The following is an 11,958-nucleotide window of genomic DNA, read 5'->3' on the forward strand; positions in this document are numbered from 1 at the left end:
ACACAAGTGGATTCTTTGCGAGATCTCGGAGTAATATGTGATAAGGAACTTAATTTCAGATCCCACATCACTAACTCGATAAATAGAGCAAACTCCGCACTTGGTTTTGTTAAACGTTGGTCCAAAGAATTCTCCGACCCCTATGTCACAAAAACCCTTTATCTAACATTTGTCAGACCTCTTCTCGAATATGCTAGCCAGGTATGGTCCCCATTTTATGCATCTTATTCACTTCGTATAGAAGCCGTCCAACGTAGATTTCTTCGATTTGCTCTGCGTGGTCTTCCCTGGCCTGATAGATTTAACCTCCCACCTTATGTTGATCGTTTAAAACTCATAGATTTACAACCCCTTGATATACGCCGTAAAGTTGCTGACATTGTTTTCATCCATCAACTCTTAACTGGTAATATCGATTGCCCTGCTCTTTTGCAAAAAATCTCCCTCTATACTAACCCGAGAAATCTAAGATCTGTTTCTCTTTTTGTTCTTGACTATCACCGTACAAATTATGGATGTAACGAACCAATGAATCGCATGCTACGTACCACTAATAGCGTGGATAACTCTTTTGATTTCCACCACTCCAAACATTCTCTAAAAACCTCTCTCTACAATATTTTCTTAACCCCAGAACCTCCCTAATTTATCTTCCCTAAAATTAATTTAGTTCTTAAGTATTTTTATCATCTAGTTTTAAGTTTTTTTTTTGTAAACAATAGTTGTAAGTTTCTATGCTTGTATGCTTGTATTAAGCTAAATAAATAAATAAAATAAATAAATAAAAATATCTACATCATCTTCGATTCTGTAAGGTGATTTTTCTACTCAAGACATCCTTAAGAAATGATTTGGACCTGAAGAACATTTTCAATTTTTGTTTGAAGAATAAAATGGTTAATGTTATAGCAGTTTTTCACGATTTTGGAGCTTCTTCGACTTATTACAGCTTCAATAATTTCGAAGACCTTACAATTCAGCAATTCACCTGGAATCAGAAGGATTTGAATATATTTCCAGATCGAATGCAGAATCTTCAAGGCGTTCAATTGGCAGTACTATTTGGAGGAGCTGAACCAGGAGTCACTTTAATAGAAAATGTAAACGGCAACACAATAATTGTTGGTTATGTGGGGCATATTTTCAATACCCTAGCAAGAAAACACAATGCTAGATTTGATATTTCGAATGTAAATAATTCAATTGAACCTTACGCCATTCACCTACTTATTTTAAATGAAACAGTTGATATATCAGGAACAGATATAATTCTTTCAAATTTTTCAATTGAATGGTACTCATATCCATTTACAATGTTGGATTGGTGTGTAATGCTGCCTGTGGAGCCAACCATTCCGATTTATAAAGTGTTTGCGTTTGCTTTCCAGTGGGAAGCTTTTGTGCTAACCATTGTTGTGTTTTTCTTAATTTCTGTATTGCTAACAATTATATCCAATTTCTCAGGAATATATCGAGACTTCTGCGTAAGTGATTTCTTTTTCAACATCGATTGTTTTCGTGGAATGCTTGGACAATCTTTTTCTGTAGCAACCAACACCTTTTACAGCACAAAAATTGTCTATTTGCTGATATTTCTGCTGGGAATCATAATAGTTACTTCATACGATGCCTTTCTTCAGTCTTTCATGACTCAACCTCCAAGGGAAAATATGATTAAGTCTTTTTACGACCTACAATCATGTGGTCTCAAAATATATCTAGCTGACGATGAAATCAATACATTATATATAACGAGGCCTGATTTCATGGAAAACTATTCAAATGTATTTCAAGGTGAAACCAACTTCGTGAGACTTAAACAATTTCGAGATAGTTTAAATACTAAATATGCCTTCGCTGTTACTAGCATAAGCTGGATGAGTTATGAAAATCAGCAGAAATTTTTTAATCAAAAACTTTTTCGATGGTCTGAGGAATTGTGTCTTTATAAAAATAAACTTATAGCAATTTTTATCAATGAAAATTCAATTTATAAAAATATTTTAAACTTTCATATTATGCGAATACAATCAAGTGGATTGTTAGATTTTTGGATAAAGAAGACATTTTATGAATTACTTAGTGTTGGGAAAATCAATAAAATAAATTTTGAAATGGACTTAAAATTACAACCAATTAAAGTTGAAAATTTGAAGTGGATATGGATGTTGATGGGATTTGCATTGATGTTGGCCATTTTGTGTTTCATTTTTGAAATTTTTATTTTTAAATTGAAAAATAGTCGAAAAAATGGACTTATGAATACAAATTAATATAAATGTAAAAGTTAAATTTACTTTGTTTTGATTACCAATAACCTCAATTTATTATGAAAAAGCAAGGAAAAGAATGAATTTTTGAAAAAAAAAATTTAGGTAGGTACATATAGGTACCCTTGTTTTCGGCTCATTTAAAGTGAATATCTATTTACAAACTTAAATTATACAAATTATGAACAAAAATTATTAAGTTGAGATTTTATTTTTTCAAACTCCCATAAATTGAGAAATATCAAATATCTGAAGCATTCGCTCAGGCGAAGTCCTGTCAAAGTTAGAACATTACCTCAGAAACTCGATTACGAATGAATAGCAAAAAGCTCTCAAACGTCCACTTGGAAATCTAATAGCTATACAAGAAAGATTACTATCTTATATACAAAATAGGATTATTGCAAGAACTTTTGTTTTTTTTTTTTGGTTTTGACATTTTTTTGATAATATCTCAAAAACCTGACGTGATAGGCTGAAATTGACTTCGAATCTGGATTCAGTGACCCAAAAACTATATGAATAACATATTCGCACATTCAGATCAGAGAAAAACAACATTTTTGTTCGTGACATTTTTTGAGGTTATCTCCAAAACCTGACTTCGGATTCGGTTTCAGCGACCCAAAAACTATATGAAAAACATAGTCGCAACCCCAAGTCAGAACTTTTTTTTTTTTGTGTGGCTGTGTAATTTTTGAAAGTCCGCCTGTCCATCTGTCTGTCATTCTGTCAGGATGTATGTCGATCTGTATAAGGAGCTACAGTCTAAACGGATGGGTCGATCCACTTCAAACTTAGTTAGCAGTTTTTGGGTCTTGTACAGAGGGGTTTTTTTTTGGAACTAATTTTTTTGGGCCAAAAATAACGGTACCTGTCTTATACCAATTTTGGAAAAGCTTAATTTTCTCAAAAACGGCCCTTACGATTTCGATCAAAAACTTCAAGTATTTATTACTTTTTAGTATTTACAATTTAAACCGTACCTACTGTTTTGAAAAAAATAGGTTTTTTAAAACTTAAAATTTTTTTTTTGAAAAATCGAATTTTCGAAAACGGGACATTGAAATTTTTGGTTTTGGGTGTTGGTCAATAATTTTCAAGAAATGGTATGCCAACTTTATTTGAAAAGGTTTATTTTTTTGTTTAAAACGGCTTTAATGATTTTGAATTTTTGAAGTGAAAACTTCTTTAGTATCGTAGTGATTTGAAACAAGATGAAACGAAAACGCGAAACCACTTCAACTCGTTATAACTTTTTTGTTTTAATAGATAGATGAATGAAATTTGTACTGTAGATAGGTAATTAAATAAATTATAACTGTACAAAATTTCAATTAATTTCATATTCAAAATTCGGAGATAACGGTAAAAAGATGTTCTTTTCCAACACACGTTATATCTTTTGATCTAGTGCACATACAAATTTGATTTACCTTTAATACGCATGCTGATAACATAACCTTTTATTTGATATATCACACATAACGTTACGTGCTCTACAAGTTACACAATCTTAAATTGAAAAATTTAAAAATACCTCAAAACACCTGTGGAGATCTGTTGGCGATGACCAGCTGCCAGTGTAGGAAGTACCGTAATCTCAGTCTGGAAATTCGACATGATTGACTTTAAAAAATTCTAACTTCTCTTGTAGACATCTTTGAAATAAGATTTTTCCATCATTATACAAGGTGAAACAATAAGCTTTCACATGGTATAAAATTTTTTATAGGTTGTCAAACAAAAAAATTGATTTAATAGCATGAGAACGTAAAAATAAATGTTTTTTTTTTGCTTTTTGGATGAAATTTCATCGAGTTTAAAAAATTCTAGCTCTTTTTGTAGATGTCTCATAGGTCTGATCGATATATATATTTTGAGCTAAGACAAAAAGCTTTCAGATTGTGTAAAAATTTGTATAGGTTGTTAGGGAAAAAAATTGATTTAATAGCGTGAGAAGATAAAAATACGTGTTTTTTCGCTTTTTTTGATGGAAATTGATCGAGTTCAAAAAATTCTAGCTCTTTTTGTATACAGTGCTGTGAAAAACATTCCGGATTTTTTTGTCATTTTCATCAAATGAAATTTTATAACACATAATCATTTTTAGCAAAAAAACAAAACCGACTTCCATGGATCAAAACTGGGTTTTATGGTTTTTAAAATAGTTCCTATGGCAAAAAGTGAACGAAATTGAAATGGGACCCCACTGCAGCCACCAGCTAAAAATTGGTTCACTCAGTCCAAAGTTATGCGGTAACAAACATAAAAAAAAAAAAAAAAAAAAAAAAAAAAAAAAAATACAGACGAATTGAATACCTCCTCCTTTTTGGAAGTCGGTAAAAAACTGGATCAAAATATTGTTTTAATATTTTTTCTAGATCGTTAATATATCAGTTAAGGAATTTGAACACAAAAAAATGTTCTTTAATACATTCAAAAATTTTAAAAATTGAAAAATGAAGGAAAGTCAGAATTTTGTCTGTGCAAAACTAACCGGATTTTTCAAGGATTTCGATTCTCGGTGTTGAGGTAACGGTTTTAAGCGCCATTTCTGTAAAATTTTTGTTTGTGGTGACAAACAAAGTTGTTAGCTTTATGAAATGTATAAATAATTAAATGGAATAACGGATTGTAGTCATAAAATTCGTTACTTAGTCGTAAAACACATTCAAACCGAAATAAAACAAAATGTTATCCCATTGGGATGTTGTAAATTGCAACGTCAAGTGAGTATGATATCGTCAAAAAGTAGAAAAGAGAAAAATCACTTGAAGCAGATCAGTTGGGTGGATGCCATAACAAAATATCTCTAAAAACTGATAGGCGAATAAAGAGTTCTTTGATAAAAGATCCGTTTGCGACTTCTTAAACGATTTATGAGGAGCTTAATCTGCCTTCATCATAAAGTACAGTAAGGAAGGCTTTGAGAGATTTGGTCTTAATCTCTTTCCTCTCGGAAAAAAGTCATTCCTTAATACTAAGCACTGTCTAAAAAGGTAGGCAATTAAAGGATCTTAAGAAACACTTTAAATTTTCAAATAAAAATACTTCATCATGGTTGTATTTACAAAAAATCATCTGTATTGCTCGATAACAAAACGGAAAAATATGTTTTTCAATGATAAAAGCAATTTTAACTTGTTCTATTCCGATTGTAAAATGGCAGCCAGGCGCTCAAACATGGACATGTTTTAAACCAAAACAATATGCTCCCTACCGTGAAGCACAGCAGAGGATCATTGACAGTTTGGGGTTTTTCTAGCTGCAGGCTCTACCCCGTTACACAAAATCAACGGAATTATGGATCATTTCCACAATGGAGAGATGTTGGAGTAGATAATGGCTCCATAAAAGGAGAAAGAAATGCCTTTACATTGGCTCTTCCTGCAAGTTATGATGCCAAAAATTCTTAAAAGCTCGTAAAAACAGTAGTTCGGGGTAGACAATACTCCTGGCTTGGAATAGCCGGAACAATTATCCGACTTGAACCCGATTGGAAATTTGTGGGCCATCTTTAAGTGACAGGTAGAGAAGGAAAAGCACACCTCAGCAACTAACGTTCTTGTAGCTTTTAAAAATGACTAGGAGCATATTCCTAGTTCTATTTTATTTAATTTGTCCTAGTCCAAGCCTCGTTGGTGCCAAGCAGTTTTAGAAAACAAAGGTATCTGAACAAAATATTAACTTTAAGCATAAACATTAAAAAATCCGGTTAGTTTTTCACAGCCGAAATTCTGGCTTTACTTCATTTTTCAATTTTTAATTTTTTTGTATGTGTTAAAGGTCTTTATTTTCTGTTGAAATTGCTTAACTGATATATAAACGACCTAAAAAAAATACTAAAGCAATATTTTGTTTCAGTTTTGTGTTATAAAATTTTATTTGATGAAGATGGCAAAAAAATCCGGAATGTTTTTAGCAGCACTGTATGTCTTATAGACCTGATCGATATATATAATTTGAGCTCTTACAATAACCTTTCAGATGGTATAACATTTTTTATAGATTGTTAGGGAAAAAATGCATTTAATATTGTGAGAAGATAAAATTACGTGTTTTTTCTCTTTTTTTTTTGATCAAAATGATTGTTTTCAATAAATTATTTTCATACTTTTTGCGCATTGTAAAAATTTTAAAATGGCTTTATTCTTTAGGGAAATTTTGTAAGCTTTTTAATGGTTTTAATTTTTTTTTTTCAAAAAAAAAAATGATTTTTTAAGGTTTCACTTCTACCACGTGTGAATGCACACATAATTTTTTTTTTTTTTTAAAGAATGACAAAAACAACTCGATTCTTAGTGGAAACTCTATCACATATTATTTTATATGCAGTCGTAAATGCCCCACTTAATAAATACACTATTTTCGAATCCCAAAAATGATTGAGGGGTTGAACTCATGATCAGCTGTAGAATACATAATAATAAATATTGTTTTTGTTCATAGAAGAAAATATTACGCATACGCCACAGTGAACACTTCAACTGAAAAACAAAATATGAAAAAATCACTGACCTTTTCAATGATGATATATACAGGGTGTCCCACAGTCACCGCCCCAAACGAAAACCATGGATTCCTGAGGTCATTTTAAGTCGAAAAACTTTTTCTGAGCTTTATTTATTTGTTCTTTTCTTAACCACAATAGCTCAGAAGAAGTTTTAATTCATTTAAATTAATTTTTTATTTAAAAATTATTTTTTTTTTAATTCACTCAGTTTGTTTATTTTTTTTTTAATTACTTTCAGTAGCCTTTTTTATGAAATAAAACTTATTTTTTTTATAAAAATAAACTGGGCTTTAATAAAAAGCACAAAAAATTAATACTCATTAAAGTGTTTTTTTTTTGACTTAAATGATAATATGAAAGTGTAAAAAACAACTTAAAAAACGAAGAAAATTGTGTTTGATGCAAAATTGTGGAGAAACGGTTGTCCGCAGAAAAAAAAGTTTTGAGACAAACTAAAACTGTAATAAATTCTTGATTGGTTGTAAAAAAAATTTTTCAAATCGAACGTAGTTTGGCAAAGATAAAGCTAGATAAGGGAAAAGAGAACAAAAATCATAAAAACCGTGGTAACTCAAAAACGGGACGAAAACGAGAAAATTACCTCTTAAGTTTTTCGACTTAAAATGACCTCAGGAATCCATGGTTTTCGTTTGGGGCGGTGACTGTGGGACACCCTGTATATGTATGTACATTGTACACACTAATAAGTCTGTTTTAGACTCTTCATATGAGGTGTTATTGATTGAAGATGCAATTTTTGTTCACCAAAATCAGTCTGGTAAAAATGACAGTTTTCCCAAAAATGTAGGTTTGCATTTTGCAGAATATTAAAAAAAAAATTTGTTTTTAAATTTTTTAAGTTGATAACACTGGTTAACAAAATTAAACTTTTTTTTTGTTGCCGAAACAAAAATATACTTTTCTGAAGGTTTTCGGTATGCTGAACTAGAACCCGAAGTCAAAAAAAAATTAATCAGCTCCCGTTTTTGAAATAGGTACAAAAGATATTGAAAAGATCGAAAGATGGAAAACAGTTCTTATAGAAACCGTTACTAAATATGCTCAAACAATTTTCCTTATACAAAAGAATAATATCCGAAGAACTCAAAAAAACGTTTTTTTTGCATTTTCTAACGGTAATATCTCAAAAACGGGAGCTGATTAGTTGTTTTTGACTTCGGATTCGAGTTCAGCACACCGAAAAACTTCAGCAAAGTATATTTTTGTTTCAGCAACAAAACCCTTGTAAACCAGTGTAATCTTAATCTTAAATGAAAGTTGGAGTTAATTTTTTTTTTTTTTTCAAATCGTATTGAGCAGAATAAATAGCAATTTAAACAAGAAAAATGACTTTAAACCGGGAAAAATGCTTAAAATTATTGAAAAAAACTTCCGAAAAAAATTTTGTAGGAAGTCGTACCGACACAAGTCGAAAAACTAATGATGCCAATCGATTTCTCAGGTCCAAAATAGGGGGGAACAGTAAACAGCGCACTTGTCTCAAAAATTTTTTTTGAAAAAACTTGCACAGTGTAATTGGGCCCGTATTTCAGAATGTGATGAAATTTGTGGCCGCAGTGATGCTGAAAAGAACGAATGTTGCCGAGCTCACGGACAAGCTTTTCATGCTAATTGTCATGGTGGAATGAATTGTTATCAACGTTAGTGGTTTTTTTTTGTGCGAACTTGGAGCTGACAAAAGAATTAATTAAAAAAACATTTTCAACATAAGTTTTATGTATTTTTTAAAATTCAAATTTTAAAATAAATTCATAATTTCTTTTTTCTCTTTTTTTACTATAAAGTTATTCTATCTGCCATACATTTTCTAAATTGGGAAATTTTCAAACGTTCAAACTTCCCCCTATATGAGTTAAGGAATTAGGATTCCTGGAAAGAACTGAAGATCAATTAGAAAGGCAATGTATTTGGGAAATCACATACCTAACCTTGGCTATTTATTTTTAAAGTTCTCGATAACTCGTCTAAATCTTGATTGAATTCATTTGTAGATATTGTACTTTGTACAATAAAGTTTGCATAGCCAACCCATTTTAACATTTAAATTTCTCAGAAAACAGTAATTTCTTGCAACAGAAATTTCAATATCAGTTCTCAAGGAACTAATACCTCCACAAGTTCAAGTACATATTTCAATTTATTTAACGAAGTTTTCCTAGAAAAGTATACTCTTTAAACTAATTTAAAGGAAATTTAAGTTTCACAGAAAAAATTGGAGCCCACATTTTAAAGTTTTCTGCAAAAATACGCCCAATATTATTTTAAATCACTTGTATATACCTATGTTGCAAAATTTACATATACAACACATAAATATTTTTATTATGTACCCACATATTCCACCCACATATAGTCATAATTTAAAATAATGCGCAAAAAAGACTGTCATGTTTATAATTAATGAACAAACACACAATGCACCTGGACACCAAAAAATACATACCTTATACACAACACATGCATACATGCATGCAAACATACATAAAGAAATACATATATATTTAATATTTAAGCGAAATGAAACTTCAACAAAGAAAACATACAAAAAAGGCAATTATTAATTCCCACATGACCTATTTTTGCCATATCATTGCTCTGATGACGTCCTTTCCCCAATTACCAAAAAACAACAACAACAACAATAAAAACAATAACCAACATTCTAGGGGTAGATTCAGATTCACCAGCAGAGTCGTTCGTGCTCAAAGCTGCGATGCAAATCATATCTGTATCAAGCAGCACACGTGCCTTCGATTTCCACCCCCTCCCGAAATAATCTCACCTTCAAAAATACAAAAATATTAAAATAAAAAACAATCATGTATTCCGAGTCGACCTAGCCCATTCAAGGACTCTCGCATAACAACATATCCTTAAATATCTAAAATAGCCCATATCTGACCACGAAACAACAAATTCAAAATACACGCCGCATCGTACCCAAAAAAAAAAAACACAAAAAAAAAACCCTTAAAAACCCTTGTTTAGGAACCGCACAAAATGATGCATCAAAAATCGAATCGAATTTTTGTGCGTAGCCTGAAAATAATTCAAATGGCAAACACATGTAAAACACTAATAGCAGTTATGGATGGCGATTTACATTTGCATATGTGTGTGTGTGGGTGCGGGTGGATGCGATGTGGAGGTGCGGTAGGCAATTTCAACACCCACCACCACCACCACCGGCAGCCCCAATTATATTGTGTGTGCTCATATGTGTATCAACAAAAAACAACAACAACAGCAACTGCATTTACAAAGTATGAACGGCCAACGCTGCTGAGGCTGACGATGAATATTGCATATGCATAGGCGTAGAGAATAAATTTTTGCGAGAGAAAGAGAGTAGAAAATCCAAATCCTCCACATCATTCGGTCCGCACACACTATGATCTGATCCTGGGATGGTTGGAATGCCGTATAGTCGTTGTATGTACATGCATGTTCAAGTGGCAAATATAGGACTATCTGTACAGCAGCGTTTTATGTGTACACTACACGCAGAAGGGGGCGAATGACGCGACGGACGTAAAGGGTTTGTTCTTCCGTTCGGTATATTCTGGCCAAGTTAAAATGCATCCAGCCAACGCCCCTCTTATAACACGAGAGATATTTAAAAGCAAACGAATTGTGTATAAATTGCATACAAAAAGGCGTTTTGGAAATGCAAAAGGACGACTAGACCCCCCGAACAGGTCTAGTAGAGGCAATTTCGTCGCTACACGCAGCGAACACATTCACCATCAGTCCCAGTCAGTACCTACCACCACCAGCCAATTCAACTGAACTCGGCCATTGTGGTCGCATGGCGCGTATACTCTTGTGCACCCATCGTGTCCTTCGTCGCCTTTGCATGGATGATGGTCTGCATTGCCATATTATTGCCACTCTTCCACGCTGCTCCTGCTGCTGGTGATGCTGCTATATTTGCCCAATGCGTATCATAACATAACTTTTGTGTGTGCGAGCTGAACAGAGTAGATCAGAGCCGATTCGAGTCGAGTATAGAGCAGAGAGCCTGGCCGGCCGGTCCAGAAATTCCTGGGAAATTGCTGGATTTACGCATGTAGGTCAATATTGATTCTTTCACTCAAACTATAATCACATATGCTCCATTAATGGTCAGTCGAGCACAGGGAGTTCTTTTTTGTCCACCCTACCAATAACCCCTTTACCCCCCCCCCCACAAAATCACCCAAAATCATACGCTTTCCAAATGGTGCTCTTTTCCGAGTGCGATGTATGTTGTGTATAGCCATTATGTTAGGTAAGGATCCTTTCTGAGTGAATTCATCCATCATCGTCATAGCTCACAAACACCTTTTTGCAAAGTGCCGAGTCGGACAGGACCAAAATCAGGTGACAAAATTATCCATCTATTGTTGTGGAACAGTTAAGTCGTACGGTGGGACAGGGTATGTGTGCAACCTAAAATAGGTACCCCGCAATGTTGATGATGATGACGATGATGCAACGTGATGAACGCACAGACAAAAAAAAATAACCACGATGTTCATCGCCAGGAAAGGATGTATGATGTATTACCTCGAATCGAATTGGATTAAGGTCCACACACAATGTGTGTTCCAGTTTTTCTTTTTTTAATTTTTATTTTCGAACAAATTTAAGAAAAATTTTTGTAATGGGTGGGAAATTCAAACATATACACTACACATGCATGCATGTAGTAATACACATGTATGCATTCATTGCATGTCTGTTTAATTTAATTGGACAATTACATGGCATCAAACGAAGTGAAATGTGTTCATCGAGGTTTATAAGCCCTCCCCTTGTCCTCCAGTACAAGGACCTTCTATATCTACATCATAGACATATCAGAGAAAGAGGGGGATATGGTCGGCGGCGGGCGGCAGCGGATGTACACTTATGTGTCAGCCTGTTATTAGTGAATTGTGCATGACAAGAGGATTCCACATACCACTTTGAATGCAACAACAACGATGGCGACACGGTTGGCGGCGGGGTGAAAGAGGTAAGAGAGAGGACCTGGTTGAAATTGGTAATCTGCGTTCGTAGTTTGGATTTATGGCTAAATATACGATTGTGAGAGTTTGTTCTGTTGCACTGTGGCAATGTGAAGGGATCACATAAAATTCCTCGACACATAAATGGACACTCTACATT

The 11,958-nt window shown here is 33.2% G+C and overlaps 1 protein-coding gene across 1 annotated transcript; it reads left to right on the forward strand.

Moving 5' to 3' along the window:
• The first annotated feature begins 863 nt into the window (after positions 1 to 863).
• LOC129909404 (uncharacterized) lies at positions 864 to 8,452 on the forward strand. The gene is made up of 3 exons (XM_055986491.1): positions 864 to 896; positions 981 to 1,859; positions 8,318 to 8,452. Exons 1-3 carry the CDS (start codon positions 894 to 896, stop codon positions 8,450 to 8,452), a joined length of 1,017 nt encoding a protein of 338 aa, XP_055842466.1. The 5' UTR covers positions 864 to 893.
• Positions 8,453 to 11,958: the final 3,506 nt, after the last annotated feature.

Source organism: Episyrphus balteatus, chromosome 2 (assembly GCF_945859705.1).
Source record: "Episyrphus balteatus chromosome 2, idEpiBalt1.1, whole genome shotgun sequence".
NCBI lineage: Eukaryota > Metazoa > Arthropoda > Insecta > Diptera > Syrphidae > Episyrphus > Episyrphus balteatus.

Bases quoted from the DNA above. Each gene is read 5' to 3' on its own strand.
- LOC129909404 (XM_055986491.1), top strand. The intron at 1,860-8,317 runs GTTACTAGCATA...AAACTTGCACAG, and splicing joins ATACTAAATATGCCTTCGCT to TGTAATTGGGCCCGTATTTC.